Source organism: Microtus oregoni, unplaced genomic scaffold, assembly GCF_018167655.1.
Source record: "Microtus oregoni isolate MIOR12 unplaced genomic scaffold, Mior012 000026F_ref0000081, whole genome shotgun sequence".
NCBI lineage: Eukaryota > Metazoa > Chordata > Mammalia > Rodentia > Cricetidae > Microtus > Microtus oregoni.
In genome coordinates, this window is record NW_024543085.1 from 33,522,687 (window position 1) to 33,542,531 (window position 19,845).

A 19,845-nucleotide genomic window follows, 5' to 3' on the forward strand; every position below is an offset into this window, starting at 1 on the left:
ATTTAAGATTAAGAATACAGCTAATGGTTGTTGAGCACATTTCCGTTACTACATCACAGACACAAGGTCACTTCTGCCCAGCTGCATGCAAGGGAGGGGGTGTCAGCATCTCACACTCTATCCTTCCTCCCCATCCTGTCTGGAAATCACTTGCACACCGGCTTCCAGATCTGCTTCCACAAGGTAAAACAAAATGTGTGGTATGGGGCTTTTTGTTTCTGACAGTTCACTTAGTATAACAACCCCCAGTTCCATCCATGCAAACTGAAGGATTTTTTTCTTTGTGGCAGAATGATATTCCATTACGTACATACACCACATTTCTTCATCTACTCATCTGTCAATGAACACATGGGTTGATTGCCTATCTTCCTTTCTGTAAATACAGGAGCAAAAAGACACAGTGGAGCTCTTTCTCCAATATACTACCTTCAGTGTGTGTGTGTGTGTGTGTGTGTGTGTGTGTGTGTGTGTATGGGCCATACAGTAAACTTCTAGCTTTTTATAATGTCTGTATAATCAACATTACATGACAGGGTGAAAGTAAGACAATCTAAGCTATAAAGCAAGACCTTGTCTTCAAAAACAACAAAACAAAAAAAGTGAACACTGGAGAGATAGCCCAGCAGTCAACAAAAAGTCTTATTGCTCTTGCAGAGGACCTGGGTTCAGGCCTTAGAACCCACAGCAGGTGGCTCACAACATCCTTAACTCCAGATCCAGGGGATCTGATGCCCTCTGGCCACTGCGGTGCACATAAACTCATTGCAAACATACACACACAATAAAACAAACAAATGCATAAATAAACAAATCAGGGCCAGTCAGATGGCTCAATGGGTAAAAGCACTTTCCATCAACCCTGATGACCTGAGTTCGATCTCAGGAAACCACATGGTAACAGAATCTACTCCCACAAATGTTCCTCTAATCTCCATGTGCATGTGTGCACACATACTTAATAAACAAATGCATGCACACACACGGGCGTGCACACACACAAACAAAGCCTAGCATATGTGAACTTACCTTTCTCTGTGACCTCATCAGCACAGGCTAATACTGTCTTTTGGTTAAGTTGTTCTCTGGTAAGAGCATAGATCTCAGTTTTGTTTTGTTTTGTTCCAAGACAGGTTTCTCTATATAACCACCCTGGCTGCCCTGGAACTCAACCTGCCTCTGCCTCCCGGAGTGCTGGGATTAAAAGCATGTGCCACCACTGCCTGGTTCATAGTTTTGATGTACATTTCCCTGATTAGTAGTGCTAGGCTTTTTTTCCCCTATTATATTGGCCATTTGCATATCTTGCTTTGAAAAATGTTTATTCTGGCCATTTCCCATTGAGTGCAGGAGGGGTACACCATCTATACACATGCACATGGATGCCAGAGGCCAATGTCAGGTGTCCTTCCCAACTGCTCTACACCTTATTCTTGAGACTTGGTCTCCCACTGAATCTGGACCTTGCTGATTTAACCAGACTGGCTGGTTAGCGAGCCCCACGGATGCTCCTTTACCAGTCTTCCAGGGGCTGGCGTCACAGGGCTTTCTACGCAGCTTCCCCATTAGTGCTGAGGGTCAAACTCGGGTCTTCATGTCTTCATGTCTGCATGGCAAGCTCTTTACAACTAACGCCATCTGCTTAACCTGCCAGCTCTAAATTAGATTACTTAAGGGGTTTGCTGCTCGGTGGTTTGATTTCCCTGTGGATTCTGGAAATGGATACCTTGCATTCTCTCCATTCTGCAGGCTGTCTCTTCATTCTGGTCACCATTCCTGCTGCTGTACAGAAGACTTACTAATGTGAACCTATTTGTCAGTTTTTGCTTTGGGTACCTATATTTTTGTGGTCATATCCTCTCCCCCCCCCCCAAAATATCCTAAAAACATTTCTTCAGCGTCTCCTATCAGTTTTACAGTTTAAGATCTTACATTTTGGTCTCAATTTTAAGGACTTTTTTTTTTTAGTATGGGGGGGGGTGTCTAGTTTTTTTCTCCTCCATAAAGACATCCAGTTTCCCAGTATGGTTTCCTAAAGACGCTATACTTCCTCCAATATATGTTCTTGTTGTTTCTGTCAAAACTCTGTTTCCGTACTTTCTGTTTTGTTGGTCTCCATGTCTGCTCTTCGGCAACGCCATGACAGTTTGGTTATTATCACTTTGTAACATAGTTTGAGATCTCTTACTATGACTCCAGCGTTCCTTTTGTTCTCTTCGGGGGTTTGGTTTTGGTTTGGTTTGGTTTCCATTCAAATTGCAGAAGTCCTCCCACTTCTACCCATGAGGAATGCCATCAGCCCTCCCCCTATACCCATGAGGAATGCCACCAGCCCTCCCCCCATACCCATGAGGCCTGTCCTTAGCCCTCCCTCCCCCTTATACCTGTGAGGAATGTCATTAGTACTCTCAGAGGAACTGCAACGAATCTACAGATCACTTGGTAGTATAGACATTTTTCTTTTACATTTTCTTCTTTTACTTCTTTTCCAGGTAATCCATCAATATCTTTTTCCTTACGATCTACTGTTAGAAGTTACTGTGTTCCCTTAAAGGTACCACACTGTCTTGTTCTTTCGTCTACCTTGTGTCTCTATATTAATATTTGCATGCCTGCTGGATTCATTGCCTCTATCATTTTAAAAATATGCCTTATTTTTAATATGTGCAAATAGTGTGCAGGTGTCTGTGGAGGCCGGAAGAGGGCATTAGATACCTCGGAGCTAGAGCACAGTAGACACGAGCCACACATTTGCTGGGAACCAAATTCAGATTCTCTGTAAGAGCAGTGGACACTCACAACTGCGAGCCATCTCTCCAGCACGACCTCTGTCACCTTTATGGGATGGCTTTCACAAGAAAAGACTTCTTCCTGGGTCCTACAGTGCCAGCTGGAAACATGCCGCTCTGCTCCCAGGCAGTGTCTGCAAAACTCCTGCACCCACAGTCAACATAGGCTGCGTCCCCAAGTGTCCTAATGACCTAGGCTGCAGAAGCAATGAGACTGCAGCACTAACTGTAGGGTGCACCTCAGTTTCCACACCCCACTGGGTCGAGGTGGGTATGCCCCAACATTCCCGATAATAAGGCAAGGTGACTCTCAAGGTCTGAGGGAGGCGGGAAGCTCTGGTGGGATGAGGGTTACAAATTGGATTTACTTTGAGGGAGTCTCTGGGGGGCGAAGCTGCTTAAGGTGGGCTACAAGGTGTTTCCCAGGGTCACAAAGCAGGATTCTGCTCTGCAGAGACTCGGTGGGCCAAGTTCCTGAGATGAGGTTCCTCAACTGCTTATTCAGGATGATGCTGACTCGTTGATTCCTGGAGCCAAGGATGAATTATATTACTTCTAAGTTTCACCTCAGAGAAATATAGAAAGCCAACATTTGGTCAGGCGGTGATAGCAAACACCTTTAATCCTAGCACTTGGAAGGCAGAGGCAGGTGGAACTCAGTGAGTTCAAGGCTAGTCTGGTCTACCAAGTAAGTTCCACGACAGCCAGGACTGTTAGACAGAGAAACCCTGTCTCCAAAACCAAAAAACAAACAAACAAAAAACCCAAAATAACAAAAGCCAGCTTTTTTTTTACCACATGAACACATGCAGTGTGAAAGTGAATGGCAAGCCTTTGGGCTTAGTGACTCAGGAGGCTAAGACAGAAAAATCACTGGGGACCAGGAGTTCAAGTCTAGTTAAAAATCTACACATTAGAAGATGTAACTTATAAACCATTCAAATATATAATATTTATTACAGATGGATTACTAAGTACATGGAGACAGAATACAACGACATTTGGTATCACATGAAAACATTTTTTGTGTGTTTAGCTTTTGAGACAGGGTTTCTCTGTAACCAACCCTGGCTGTCCTGGAACTCACTTTGTAGACCAGACTGGCCTCCAACTCATAGAGATCCGTCTGCCTCTGACTTCTAAGTCCTCGGATTAAAGGCGTGTGCTACCACCACCCAACTCCTTAAAACATTCTTGCATCTTCAAAAGAGTTTTACCAATTTTGCTTGAAAACTGGTAAAGAGAAAAAATCTTGATTATTTTTTAAGCTTATTAATAAACGTGTATGAACTTCATGCTGTGTATTCTGGTTTCATACATGACTGAAAGTGCCCATAGTAAAAGGTTAAATACGGCAATAAGCGATTACTGTTAACTTTAGGGGTGATGATATGGACGGATGTGTATCTGGGTTGAATAGCCCTCTTGTAGAGGTACAGGCTGAAACACGTGAGTGAAATTTTATGGTCTTTTAAGATTTACTACAAAATAATGTAAGGAGAAGTGAATGGGAGCGAAGGTAATAAAAGTTTGACTAAGAATTGAAAATTGTTATGATTGAGGAGATGGTTCAGTCAATAAGGCCTCACAAACATGAGGATTTGAGATCCATCCCCAGAACCCACATGAAAAAAAGCCAGCTGTGTTATCACAGCGCCAGGGTGGCTGAGCCCAACAGATCCCCAGCTGGACAGCACCATGCACTAGATCCTTAGTCATACTCTGGTTCCTTGTGCCTATGCACACATACACACGTACACACTCATGCGCACACTCACGCACACACCTTTAGACATGTGTACTCGCTTACACACGCACACACACGAAAACAAAAAGGAACTAAAAGTTCTGTATAATGGCACATGTGAATTCATTAAACCGTTTTCTGTACCTTTGTATATGTTTGGTTTTTTTCATAAACACAAAGCTATTGTCGGCCCAGGTGCAATAGCCCATGAATGACATCATAGCTACTCAGAAGGCCACATCAGAGATTTGCTTAAAGCCAGAAGCACGAGTCCAATAAATTAATGGATATTCTTAAAACAATACCCAATTTAAAAATTATTTAAGATTTTGTTTTATGTGCATGGGTGATTTGCCCTCATGTGCCTATGTACTACATGTGTGCCCCTTCCTCACATTTATTGCATGTGTATGCGCATGCACAGGCACACACGCAAGTAGAGATCAAAGTACAACCTACAGGATTCGGTTCCCTCCTTCCGACCATGTGGGTTCCAGAGATCACATTCAGGTCTTCCTTCATCTGCTGAGCCATCTCACCGGGACAGAACCCCCAATTTTAAGTAGATATATAATTAAAATAAATTCTACACACAAACCCAAGCATCTATATTCAGTTGTCTCACCTGTTTGAACTTGGAACCTGGGCTCTGGCACGAGGAAAGACGGCTTCACAGACAGGATTAAAGGAGTTTGGTCACGCACAAGTTTGCTATTGATGAGGACATTAATGACTGATATTGCCGTGTAAATAAAAGGACCAGATGTTACCAGAAAAGTGAAGTCTGTGAACAGTTCATAGACCTAGAGAAATAGAAGAGTTTAAAAAGACAGTTCAAACGTAAAGAAAACTGTTGGAGAGAAAAATATAATAAGTAAAACAATATATATGTATATCAGTATCAGCAACTTAACTGGGAGGATAAACACTTCGAAGATAGGCGAGATTTTATTTTGCACATTCCTTTTACCTTTGCCCAACTCTCACGAAAACGGCACAGAAGTACAGGAGCAGCAAGAGAGGGCAGACAGCCAGCAACATGGGCTGAAAGGTGAGTTGTGGAAAAACCAGGACTTTGGTCATGTTTACGCCACACAGTTGTTCCCTAGAGCCTCGCTGTTTAAAACAACACAGTGACGGCCACCTGAGCGACTCTGAAGTCTGTGACGGCCACAGTAGAAGCAGAGGGATGGGGGAAGCTAATTTCAAATACATTTCACTTAATGTGGGAAACAGCATTCTGGGGTGTGGTCGATACCAGAGTTAGTGAGACAGTCTGCGCCCTCTATCTGCTGCAGGTCTGAGCTCCCGCACGCAGTCCACACCCACCGTGCATCTTATTAGTTCAGCCGGGCCCATTTCACAAGCTCCATGGCCAGCATGGCTCATAGTCATGGCTCTGCTTAGCCACGGGGAGGATTAGTAGACCACGGCTTTCTGTAAGGCTCACATGGGTGGATGCAATGCAAAGTGTGGAAATCCATCTCAGTCACACTGAATGCACAGAAAGACACAAATGGACTCGCTCTGAAACCTAACCTAAGCCCAACTCATTTCATTAAAGTAACAGGGACAGCAAGACTGGTAAGGTCGCCCCAAACTATGCTGCCTCTGGTCTGAGAGCGGAGAAGCTGAGGAAACTGTATGCCCAGAGAGGAGTGAGAGAGAGAATTCAAAGACAGAGCCCACGGCACTTACCCACACCCTACGAGACCCCACAAGCATGTCAGACCTGACTCCCAGGCTCGGGGCTCACCTTCAGTTCCACCGCACGGTTGAAGTGAATCCTCAACACTTCTTTGATTGATGTAATGATATACTCCTGCACAGCTCGCCTGGCCAGCACTAGAAACGAGAGTCAACCAGCAGATGCATTTTAGTGCTACTAGGAAGCATGAAGCTGTCACTTCAGGAAGCCACAGCTGAGGCGAAGCACGCTAGCGGCTTGTTTTGAAACATAAGGCCCAGACTAGGACAGAGTAGAAATGTCTACGTGAAGTATTATAGGAAACAGAAAAACCGGGCACAGCGTCGGCCTGACACGCTGAGAAGGTTGGTGGGCGGGACGGGAGAGCAGCAACTGTGGCCCACTCGGGACAGGAGCTTCCACTTCCCACTTTCTTCTCAACAAGTAGTAGAATTCCTCCAGCTATGCACCCAACGGCAAAAGTTGAGGCTTTAAAAGCTCTCAGAAGTAATATTTTTAAAATCATTAAGTTGCTAACAACTAGCGATACCATCCTCCACAGGAGGAGGACAGCTGCACCGAGTGTTCCAAGAAGCTGCTGGGGAGTGCTAACCACTACTGATGGGAGCGAATTTCTTGATAATGTCCACCTAGTAACATTTTATATGGGAAATAAAGTAGTTTTCATTCCAAAGTCTATTTCTTTCTATTCGTTTTTCACACAAAAGTCCAATTTGAAAATCTGAACCAGGGCTGCAGAGCTGACTCTGTGGTTTGGAGTGCACACTCGAGGAGGACCCAGGCTGATCCCCAGCACCTACATCAGGCAGCTCACCATCTCCAAGGCTGCAGTTTAAATCCATCTCCTGGCCTGCAAACAGGCCTGCAAACACACACATCTCTAAAAATAATAAATATAAATCTGTGACAGCAAGTATGCCTGTCTGCCAGTAAACCTTCCCTTCTATCCCATAATGCTTCTCCTTCCCCCTCCATTCTATATGCACAATTATATTTAGTGTTGTTATTCTTATTTTGATTTTATTCATGTACATGTGTGTCTGTGGATTGCATATAGGCGCAGGTGATTGTGGAGAATGGTAGAAGCTGGTCAGATCCCCTGGAGTTAGAATTACAGGTAGTTGTGGGGCATCCGTCATGGGTGCTGGGGCTCAAACTCTGGTCCTCTGCAAGAGCAGCACACTCTTTTAACCACCGAGCCATCTCTCTAGTGATTATCCTATCTTAGATTATTAAAACTTGAGACAGAACCAGCCCTCATTCGTTCATTATAAAAACAAACGCTTAGGCTCTGTGGTTGTTTCTCTAGTAACTCGGTGGCTCGTGGTGAGAAGGCGGGGAGCGTCACCTGCTCAGTTCTTTAGTTCCCAAACCATTACAACAAATCCACGGCCCCTGTCTGCCTACCTTGGCTGATCCCACCAACAGCCAGCTGGCATGGCCTGCCAGGTTCTGAGTGGCCAAGACTATGCCATGAATGACACACTGGAAAACGAAATGAGTAGGAAGGGAATGAGGGAGGGGGAGGGAAGCAGGAGGAGCCAAACTCAGGGAGAGTGAGGCCTAATAGAAAACCAAAGGCAGAACTACTCAAGAGAGACAGGAGGTGCATGCTACGAGTAGCCCCGTGTAGCTAAGGGAAACACTCAGGATAGCTACGTGCTACTCAAGGGCCCCACTGCCCGCCACACATTACCACCTTCTCTGGTTAAACTGAGGAAGTCAGGACACCGCCACCTTGGACATGGGGACCTGAGTCTGGGAAACAGGAACCATCCAGAAACACGAATCATACACATTGTTTCCCGGTTCTCTACGGTTTCTCCAAGGCCAAGAGAAGAGAGGTGTAGAGACTGTCAAAGAGGTCTGGCTCCCCTCAGTGGTTCCCAGCATCTCCCTCCGAGCCATCAACACCCTTCATGTGATTCTGCAATACTATTATGGAGCTCCACAAAAAAACAAAACAAAACACTTTGTCTAGACTCTCTCCCTAGCAGACAGCTGCTACCAATAAGAGAAAAGCCGATATTAAAAATTAAACAAGAATGTGTTTTGCTTCATGACATTTATGCATATGCTGGGCATTGAGTTCCAAAGCCAAAGATACAACCAGAAGTTCCACAGCCCACTTAAATCTTTATTGTTCGTATGGTAGTTACTAATACTCAGTGCTGTGCAGCTATTTCCTAGCTGTTACATATTTTATACATCTAAATCCTTACAGTAACCTAAGGAGCCCACGGTCCTTGATGACACTCAGGAAAGCAGATCAAGAGACGAAGGGACTGGATGGCTAGCAGGAGGCCGGCCGAGGAAGAGGACGGCTACCCGCAGGTCATGTGAGACCGACACCTACTCTCACAACACGATAGCGTCTCATAAACACTGCACACAAACACCTTAGAGAGGTCCCCTACCTCAGAGAGGTGACTGGAAGCAGGGCCTTACCAGTTGTGATCAAATAGGCATCGGGAACTGTAATATCACACACATATGGCGGCTTGGCTGTGGCCAGTACTGGTGTACCAACTGTGGCTTCGAGCGTGGAGGTGGTCACAGGACCGAGGGAGGGCTGGGGAGGGGGTGCACTGTTCCCCGGAGGGTTCTGACTCATAGGCTCGCTGTTCAGAGCAGAGTCCACGGTATCACCAGGGGCAGTGCTGATGGGGGGCATGCTTGGTTCCGGGGAGGTACTTGGTTCTGGGGAGGTATTGGGTGGTAAATCTGTGGGTGTCGATGATGAGCCCATGACTGGCTTTGTGGGCAGAGGTGAAGGGTTGACTTCAGGAGCAAGTGATGGGGTGGTTGACGGGTATACGTTAGAGGCTGACTCTGTGCTGGCCGGAATGGCACTGGAGGATATGGGTGAGACAGATGTGTGATGGTCTGTCACGCCCACACTGCCGTCAGAAGGCGTCAGCGTCGAGAATGGAGATGACTCGGTTAAAATGGGTGTCAAATGGAAACCAGCTGGCAGTGATGAGAGGTGAGTCCCAGCAGTTGAGATGCTAAGGGGGGTCTCGGAGCTGGAGGGCACCAGTGTGCTGACTGAGGATTCATGGGGAATGAGTGAAAATTCAGAGACAGAGGTAGCTTCAGAGAAAGCGGAGGAGAGATGAGCGTCGGACTGGACCAGGGAAACTCTCCACGCTTCGGCGAACTTGAGAGAATCAGAGGGGGAGCTTGAAAGCGGGGGCATTTCGGAGTGCCTAGGAAAGAGAGTGACTGTCTTCACGAGGAGGTCTGAACTGGACCAAGGTTGAGATGGCTCTAGGCTCGTGGGGTTAGAAACAAAAAGCTGAGGGGACTGTAAACTGATAAAGCTGGACAATGAAAATGTCTCAGCTGTGGTGGGGAAAGGCTGAGAAAGGAAGGTTGATGGATCGCTTGACGTCAGGGATGGAAAAGCAAGAACATCTGACCGTGAAGGGGCCGGAGTGCTGAAGTCCAGGACTGGAGTTGAGTAAAAGCTGGATGTGGAATCCAAAAGACTTCCAGACTCGAGTTCCAAAAAGCTGGTCGGTTCGAGGTCAGCAGAAACTTTAGACTCTACTGAGGAGACGAAACTGGAGGAGGTGAGAAGGCTTAGGTGTCCAGCTGGGAGGGATGGCGTAGTTTGAGCTGCTGTCAAAGAGAAAGATGAGTCAAAAGGGACGCTGGGGATGACTGAGGACGACAGATGGGTCACGCTGGATGGCATCGCTAGCTCGTTGGTGACGGAGAGGCCAAAAGTGGAATCAAGTGAGCTTGGTGTGGAGAGGAGGCCGTGGGAAGAGTACACCTGGGTGGTGGTGATGCCGCTCATATCCACCCCAGGTGACATATCCACGCTGACTTTCCAGAACCCCACAGATCTGGAAGAAAGGGAGACGACAGGTCTGGAAGGGAAAAGAGTATCAAATACTTGAATATCTTCAAGTTCAGAGAGGTCTGTGCCCATGCTACTCGATGGAGAGAGATGGCTTACTTCCACCGAGGCCATAGACAGAGTCTCAAGCCCGTCCCCTGATCCCATGTCCTTCTCCGTAAGGCTCCTGGCCAGAGCTTGCTGAGGTGATGAGACAGCACAGGACACACACCAGGTATGTGGTCTCAAGGATGACTCAGGGTTGAGGACATGGGGATGGTCAGTAAAGCTGGGGACTGCGGAGCTGCGTGGTGGTTCTGAGGTTTCCCCAGCCCTGCTAGAGAAGAAGGGGTTATCCGAAATGCCGGCTGACTGGGTAGCAAAAGACACAGATGACAGCGGGGTTGAAAACAACGCAGAAGGTGGGCTGATAAAAACAGGGTCTGTAGCTGACATGGTTGCACTGGGGAGTGTTCTTAGCGAGATGGCTTCTTCTAGATGTTTACTCCAAGCAGTGGTCCCATTAGGGTATCTGTCTGTGCTTGTGGCCAGGACACCCAGGAGAGGCTGTGACGCCTCCCACAGGGGAACAGATGGCTGCTGAGTCACGCCACCACCGACCGGCTGAGACACTGAAATCCAGGAGCTGGAAAGGAGGTCTTCTGCGCCCTCGGTTATGGAAGCTACAATCTCTGGCAAAGCCTTGCTCGATAACTGGCTGTGAGCTTCCGTAGGATGAAGCACCAAACTCCTACTAGGAGTTGGAATGATGCCCTCAGATGTGAGAAAAGCTGGCCAGGAAGAGCTGAAATCACTGGCGGACTCAACGTGCGCAGTTGCCTGTTGCGCTGTGTTCTGACATGCGGACAGCATTTCATCCTGCAAAGAAATCCTGGGTAGCGACGGAGTCACCCCAGGCTCTGGCATGTCCCGGGGAGGCTCCAGCGGGCTCGGTGTGACAGACTGCGTTGGGGAAAGCACCCGTGAAGAGGTCCAGGGATCATCTGGCAGAAAGTTATCCATCTCATCATCATCATCAACCGCCACCTCGTTACTCGGCACGGATCCATAATGTGCCCCGAAGACGCTGTGCTCTGTTGTACTTTGAGTCTGATGTCTGTGATTTAAAAAGGCTGTATCAAAAGTGGGAGCAGATGCAGAGGGTAGGGCAAGGGCAGGGATGCTTGGCTGGGACCCTGGAGTCTCTGGTAAGGCCACATGTGCAGAGCTGGGCATGATGCTTGTCTCCGGCAGGAGCTCCTCGGGACTTAGAGAAGGGTTGTGCTGTTCCAGGGAGAGCTCATCTAGCGAGAGAAGCAAAGTTGAGTTAGCGGCCATTCAAGAGTCAGAGTGTGAACACCTCACTTCGGTTGTAAAGAACCACTCATCCAGAAAATACCCATTCACTAGGGCTGGAGAGGTGGCTTGGTGGCATTCAGTTTCCAGCACATGTGGCAACTGACAACCTTCTGTAACTCCAGTTCCTGGAGATCCAGCACCCTCTTCTCGTCTCTGCAGATACCAGACACGTAAAATAATGCAAAGAAAAATTCATACACATAAAATAAAAATACATATAAAAATATCCATTCGGTATTAATAGCCACAATTTGTAGAAATTCTAGTTGGAAGCTAGACAGTGCCAAAAGCGGCACTGCGGTAATCTACACAAAGAGTCACGTGGTGGTTCTGAGGTTTCCCCAGCCCTGCTAGAGAGGAAGCTTCCTTCACTTAAGTCTGCATGCGTGGACACACACCCACGCACCTGAGCACTTCCTTAAGTCCGCATGTGTGGACACACACCCACGCACCTGAGCACTTCCTTAAGTCTGCATGTGTGGACACACACCCACGCACCTGAGCACTTCCTTAAGTCTGCATGTGTGGACACACACCCACGCACCTGAGCACTTCCTTAAGTCCGCATGTGTGGACACACACCCACGCACCTGAGCACTTCCTTAAGTCTGCATGTGTGGACACATACCCACGCACCAGAACACTTCCTTCACTTAAGTCTGCATGTGTGGACCCATATCCACGCACCTTACTTCATACAATCATACACACAAAGCCATGTGCCCCAAACGTGTGTGAAATGGTGCAGATAATCTTTAATCCATTCTATTTTACGAGTGGCATCTTAGTAAGGAGGGAAATGTGGATACACACGTACAGGCGAGAGAGCGTGCAAACATGGGAGTACATCAGGGTGGTGTAGCCCAAGATCAGAGATTGCCTGCCAATCATCGGGAGCCGGGAGTAGATTCTTCTTCACAGCCTTCAGAGACAATCAACTGTGCCATCTGACAAGCTGACCTTGGATTTCCACACTTCAGAAAGGAGATAGCAAATTTCTATCCTTTACGCCCCAAATGAAACTGTCTACCGCAACTCAGACTCTTTGTATCAATCATGTAAAACATGTCCCCAGGTTTAGAACCTACATCATTTCTATGGTCCTAGTAAACTGCTTAGGAGTCCTAATTGAAGACAGGCCAGGTCTTCACTGTCTGTCAGATAGTAACATCCATTTTCCTCGGGCTAGGCACGGGGATCACATGCATGTTGCCATGGTCACTAGGGCACCTGTGGCAAGGGGATCACTTGAACTAATCAATTTGAAGGCAGCCTAGCAACATAGTGAGATCATCTTTTGTTTGTTTGTTTGTTTTCGAGACAGAATTTCTCTGCGAAACAGTCCTAGCTGTCCTGTAACTAGCTCTTGTAGATCAGGCTGGCCTCAAACTCAGAGATCCACCCGCCTCTGCCTCCTGAGTGCTGGGATTAAAGGTGTGTGCCACCTACTGCCCAGCGTGAGACCGTTTCTTAAAAGGAAAACACACAAAAAATGTGATCAGAAAAGCACACTGTCACACCACATAGCAAATACTTCCCTCAGCTACAGATCAAATAAATGTGAGCACAAAAATAAAAATTATGAAACACACAGGGAAATAGAGTGCCATTAAAAGGCCGAGAGGGAAGCCAGGCATGGGAGCCCACACCTTCAACACCAGTGGTCAGGAGGCAGAGCCAGAATAGATCTCTGTGTTCAAGGACAGCCTGGTCTACATGGTAACTTCCAGGACACCCAGACCTACATAGTAAGATCCTGCCTCAAAAATCAGACAAACAAATAAAAAAAGACTGAGAAAACACCCAAAGACAAGGAAAATCACAAGCAGAGCCAGAAAAAAACAGATGATTGGCAGTAAAAGATCAGACAGCCACTTCGCAGAAGCCAGACTACAATGGAACAGAACCTTCAAAGTCATAGTGGGAGAAAATATCTGGTGCTTTAGATCTGCATAACCATTAAATCTCTGTATCAAAAAGACACACAAGGGGATGGAGGTAACGTGCAGGGGCCGATATGACAACCTGAGTTCCATTCCCAGCATCCATGTGAAAAGCCAGGTATGGCGGCACACACTTGCAATGCCTACTCTGGAGAGCAGAGGCGGGAGGATCCCTGGATCCCACTGGCAAACAGACTAACTTGTTAAGTTTCGGGCTAGTGAGAGACCCCGTCTCAGAAAGTGAGGTTGGGCCAGCAAGATAGCTCAGCAGATAAAGGTGCTTGCCTTGAAAGCCTGGTGCCCTAAATTTGATCCCTAGGACCCACATAGAGGTGGGAGGAAAGATTCGACCCCACATAGATGTGCTCTGACTCCCCCACGTGTGCTGTAAAACACGCATGCACACACGTGTCATAAACACACGCTAATAATAACAACCATCTATTTCTTTTAAGTAAATCTCTTTTGGTGGGGGGGAGTAGATGGCTTCTGAGGGACAGCACCTGAGGTCATCCTCTGGCCTCCACAGACACACACGCACACACCTGCACACACACAAGAAAATACATAAATAGTAACAAGGGGTGGTTGTGCCAATTAAAGAACCTAGGTAAAGAGCCCCGGAACAAGTATATCCTTCAGGAAGGAACGTTATTACCCCTGGCAAACAAGGGGTGGCGGTGCACGTTCACAATAACGCAGCCGCGTAACCAGGGCAAACAAGGGGCAGCCGCGTAACCAGGGCAAACAAGAGGAGGCAGTGCACATTCACAATAATGCAGCCACGTAACCAGGGCAAACAAGGGGCAGCCGCGTAACCAGGGCAAACAAGGGGCAGCCGCGTAACCAGGGCAAACAAGGGGTGGCGGTGCACGTTCACAATAACACAGCAGCCGCGTAACCAGGGCAAACAAGGGGTGGCGGTACACGTTCACAATAACGCAGCCGCGTAGCCAGTACAAATGGAGGAGTTGGAGGAAGACTTTTTAAAAAGCATACATTTAAAAGATTATAAAATTCTATCTGTGTTCACACACATTTGAAAGCTTGCCTAAGAATAAAGAATGTATATGTCTGTTTTAAACTCTGCTATGAGGGCAGGAGACATGGCTCTGAGGTTAGGAGAGCTGGCTGCTCTTCCAGAGGACCTGGGTTTGTCCCCAGCACCCACACAGCGGCTCCCAACCATCTGTAACTCCAGTTCCAGCGAATCTGACTCCTCTTCTGACCTCCGAAGATTCCTGCACACACGTGGTAAAAAGACATACAAACCAGACACGTACACATAATAGTATTTTTTAAAATAATAACAATACTCTGCTATAATGTGTTTAAAATTTAAGAGCCAAACAGAGGACAAGATCCCTTCTAAAATGAGTCAGAAACACCTTCGTGTGAACCAGAAGGATGCAAGAGTTAAAATACAAAGAGCCTTGTTCGGTGGCTGGTTTATGACCCCAAAGATCTGCCGCAAATTAAAATTAAAGAGCAGGGATGAGGAAAGGCAAAATGGTCAAAAAGATTAAAAATAAACCTCAAAGTCCCCAACTGAAAAAGAGCAGGCACAAAAAAAACTCTGCACTGAGGACTGGAAGGTGCCAACCCAGGAGGTCTATTCTCTCTGCCAAGCCCTGGGGGAGAGTCACCGGCTCCGATGAGGCGGCAGCTGCAAAGCCATGGGGAATTACCTCTAGTTAATTCAGGAAGAGGTTAGAAATCCCAGGTGAGCCTCTCTCTCCACATAAGAGGCATCAGGGACTCTCATTTCAAGCCCTAGAGATCAGTTTTCAGGCTGTAAAGCTTTAGATCCCCCAAAAGTGAAAGGGTTTTTCTCTCCGATGACAGAGAAAGGGAAAGGGGCTGGGGAGAGGAGCTGCTTCTCAGGCAGTGCCGTGGGCGCGCAAGCAACGTGAGCGTGCAAATGACGCAGGGGTCTTGTGGAAAGAGCAGCCGCCGCCAGCAACTGGGCAGTACCTGCTTCTCTCCCCACTGACCCAGGTCTGAGAGCTCACCCCCAGGGGCCAGTGTGGAGGCACTTTCTCCGCACGTCATCTTCACTGGGTGCCCACTTGGCCGTGCTGGCTCTTCTGGGCCAGAAACTGCCATAGACCCTCTCCTCCACGCCAAGTCTGTTCACAAAGATTAAAAATTAGCGACAGAGACACCCAACTGTCTGCCTGAGGTTCACACAGACAAAACAATGTGGCATTCTGAGATACGCTTTGAAGTCATTTTATGCTATTTTCAAAGTCTTTTCTAACTGTAGCAGAACATCGAGGAATCATGGACTCTTCGTGCCAAATGGATCCCTTTAAGAACTCAGCCAGTCCCCACCTGTCACAATGAGGCTTACGGGGTTTATGTTACCGTGCTGAAAACACCCCCACCTGCAGGTGTACGTGTTTGGGGGGCTAGAAAGGCAGTCATGTAGTCTTCCCACCTCACCATGTTTTACCAGTCCATTTTACCAAAACAGTTGATAAGAAAAGCTGAAAACATGTCGGACTATGTTGTTGTGTTAAAACTGAGCCGAAAGTACAGGACAGATCTGGCTACCAGAAAGACGCCTGTCTGAGACTGAGTCCCACTGCCGAACTACGGACACCTCCAGGCCACAGGCCTGAGTGCTGACAAAAAAAGACATACTCTCTGAGTTGGCCTGGGTACTACAGGGTCACCCATCTCTAAAGAGCTTTAATCCAAATGGAACTATTATTCTTGCTGCTTTGCTAAACCGTGTAGTTTTCAAAACACGATGACTCATCTCAACTCGCTGAGGATATTCAATCTACAAAACAAAGCAAGCCCCCATTGACGCCTAAGACTTAAAACACAAAAGCAGTCGGATCAGCTGTTAAGCAACTTGGCAAATCTTCACCGTTTTTTCTCCTAGTTCTCAGGACATCCTGAGGAAGGTTTCCAGGGCCACCCCCCACCTTTCATCTTTTCCTTCATTTACAAAACGGCACCTTCCTTGTCTTTCCCATTGCCAGTGTGAACCAGCACCCTCTGCCCAGAGTATACAGTGTGTACCAACACCCTCTGCCCAGGGTACCCAGTGTGTACCAACACCCTCCGCCCAGGGTACTCAATGTGTACCAGCACCCTCCACCTGGGGTACCCAGTGTGTACCGGCACATTCCACCCAGGGTACCCAGTGTGTACTGGCACCCTCTTCCTGGTGTACCCAGTGTGTACCAGCACCCTCTGCTTGGGGTACCCACCCAATGTGTACCAGCATCCTCTCTCTGCCCGGGGTCTCCGCAAGGGTCACCCCTACTAAAAGGTATAATCATCATTCTAGCTCAGTAACTGAAGTGCTTGTCCTGACAGCAGGAAGGCCTGCTGTGCTCAGCCGCCAGAATCCGCATAAAAAAGCCAGGCACACTGGTGCACATTTATCATCTCACCACTGGGGAGGCACAGAGATGCAGGCCGATCCCTGGGGCTCACTGGCCATCCAGCCTAGATGACTCAGAGAGCTCCATGCCATTTGAGAAACCTTGTCTCCAAACACAAAGTGGACAGGGCCTGAGGAACACCTGAGGCCCCGAGACACAAAGGGACCAAGCAGTATCAGAGAGCAATAGGAAGCCACTGAAAGACCTGATCAGAAGCATGGGTTTTGAAGTCCATTTCCCTTGCTGCTGTAGGAAGAGCTGGCACACAGGAGCCAAATAGGACAGAGAGAGCCGCTATGCAGTCACAGTGGCTGAGCTTGAGCTGACAATGCCTTCGAAAGAGAGGCGTGCAGAAACTGGATAGCTGAGGTGGTCAGTGTCCAACAGCTGTGCCTGGCCATCTTCAGAAACACAACTACTCAGGCCACGTGAAAGCCCATTCAATCAGACACCACCATTCACAAGGTTCCCAAGGGAATCCAGTGTCCATTAAGGTCTAAGAAACATGAGCCTGAGGCTTATTCTGGGGAAGCCCCTGTAGGGACATCGAGTATACAAATGAACACAGGGATAAACCTGTGAAAGTGAGGAGAAGCCAGACAGGCAGGGACACTAGAAAGTGAGGTGACAAAAAAAGCAAATTCAACACTGAGAGGGTCATCTTTGTAAAGGACCCCAAAAATTCAAGGTATCCTGGCGGGCACCGCAGGATGCTGAGGCTGGCTTCCAGGAATTAAAGAACTTTGTGCAGACTACTTACGGAACAAGGAGAGACAAGATACATCTGGGGGGGCCCCACGAGGTTGTTTGGTTCTTAGAGCTGTAAAAGCTAATCATAAGAAAACATCAGCCAAAATCAGAGATGTTCCATAAAAGATCCAACTCCTCAAAAATGTCAAGGCCATAAAAGGCAAGGAACAAGTCCAGGGGGGCAGCGCAGCAAGCTAAAGAGTTTGCTGTTCCAGACTGATGGCCTGAGTTTGAGCCCCAGAGCCACTAAGAAGCTGGATAGGGCGGTGGCAGCGTCCATCTGTAGTCCCAGCCGCCCTAGGATGGAATAGGAAGAAGAGATAGCATAATCGGAAGCTCACAGACAGCAATCAGGGAAAGCACGGCACAGCAGGAACCAGAGAAACCAGAGTCAACAGGGTGGGAGGAGAAAACCAGCTCCCTCCACAGATGTCAAGGCATGCACGTGCCCACGCATACACAAAATTAACTAATGAACTTTAAGATAAAGAAGGACTGAAGACCTGCCACCCGAGATGACTAAGAAGGTGTGGCAACACCTTACAAGGTAGGTTCTGGATTGGATTCCAGAAGTTAGAGACTGGTCAACCCATGAAGTATGTGGTTTGAGCTCACCATGCCATCCCAAGGGTAATTCCTAGTTTCCACGACTCTTTCAGGACCACGCACGATGCTATTAGGAGAACCTGAACAAATGTGCGGGAACTCTGTGTTAATCTACTTGTATATTTCTGAAATTCTTTGAAGATTTAAAAAGTTGTGTATGTGTGTACACACATATGTGTGGATGCCACAGAGGCCAGAAGAAGGCATCAAATCCCCTGGAAGTGGAGTTACAGGCAGTTGCGAACTCTGTACGTGGGTTCTGGGAAGGAAACTCAGGTGCTCCAGGAGATCGGGACAAACACTCAACTGCTGAGCCATCTCCCCAGCCCCCTGAAATTCTTTCAACATGAGAACTGAAATAACTCAGGTTTCTGTATAGCAGGTTAGGCAAGGGGGGAGGGGTTGTGTCTGGGTCTGTGCTGGTGTTAGAACCCATCTTTTGAATCTATACCATGGATAATTCAAATGCAATTGCTGGGACTTTCTTTGAGAAATGTTAGACAGCAGCAGCATTAATGAAACAACCCAGAGAGAAGACATGGAGGATGAAAAGAATAAGGAATGAACACGGGTGAGCACGAAGAAGCAAACGGAAACCAGAGGACAGAGAGGGACAGAGATCAGCAGTGTGTGGAGGCTGGCAGGTGAGAATCTAAAGGAACTCTGGCGGATGTCTCCCCTCTGCACCTTTTTTCCTCCAGTCCGGGGCGGGGCGCAGGGGAAAGCATCCACAGAAACCCACCCAGAAGGTAGGCTTTCAAGAAAGGAAACCCTCCTGCCCCCAAATCCATGCTGCAGGCCACACTGAGTGTGGAGACTTCACGAGCAGCCGCTGTGATGCATGTTCCACAGAAAAGAATCTGCCTCTGTAACACGCCGTACATCTTCAGGATTTTAAACTCACAACTATTAAAACACTCCTTTTTGAAAGCCTCCTCTGACATCTTCTTTAGCAAGTCACACTCTTCATTAGACTGTCTGGACCGCCCGAGTTCACTTCTGAGCCCTGACTCAAACAAAAAGCACTACACTAGAAAAGAAGCCGCTGGATAAGAGGGCCTTCTGCCTTGAGGCTCACCTGAGTCCACCCCTTGCTCCTCCTCAAGCCCTGTCCTTAGGAAGCTCAACTTGCTTGCCTGGGTCTCCGTTCTCTTGCCTGCCTCTAAGACGTAGTAGGGTTCCTAAAAGTCACCACCTGAAAAAATGAGTGTCGAAGCATGGTTCTGCAAATAAAACTGAAATGCGGCCTTCGATGTATATGCAAGGTTGTCTCGGTTGGGAGTCTTATATGCAGGAGGGGACCCACAGAAGGACTTCAGAGGAACTACAGAATTTAAGAGAAGACTCAAATTCAAACAGAAATCCCAAGTCTGGAGTGGCCAGGTAGCTGAGAAACTGGCTAGGGTCTCCTTGGGAAAATTGTACCTAGATCTGTCCTCATGGCTATCTCTGCCCTCTCCATGGCTCAGATCCATGGCTCCACTCTTCCCTTGAGCCCGGAGTCTCCGGGTAGGAGAAGGTCCACCTGGCCAAGCCTTGGCCACATGCCATGTTGCCCCATCAATCCCCTGGCCCTCTAGACTGCCAACGATAAGCACTCCCAAATTTAAAAAGAAGAGCTCCCCACTAAATGACAAGTGGCCTCTCTGCCACTCGTTGAGGAGACTTCAGCTGTAGCTAGGAAAAACTCCAGCC

The 19,845-nt window shown here is 47.8% G+C and overlaps 1 protein-coding gene across 4 annotated transcripts in view; it reads right to left on the reverse strand.

Moving 5' to 3' along the window:
• The window catches only part of Kiaa1549 (KIAA1549 ortholog), a 126,930-nt gene that overhangs the window by 66,545 nt on the left and 40,540 nt on the right, over positions 1–19,845 (reverse strand). For all 4 annotated transcript variants that reach the window (XM_041675475.1, XM_041675473.1, XM_041675474.1 and 1 more), the window contains exons 2-4: positions 8,693–11,395; positions 6,293–6,381; positions 5,162–5,339 (exon numbers count right to left, since the gene is read on the reverse strand). In XM_041675475.1, the coding sequence (XP_041531409.1) occupies positions 5,162–5,339; positions 6,293–6,381; positions 8,693–11,395 (2,970 nt within the window). The remainder of the gene's footprint in view (positions 1–5,161; positions 5,340–6,292; positions 6,382–8,692; positions 11,396–19,845) is intronic.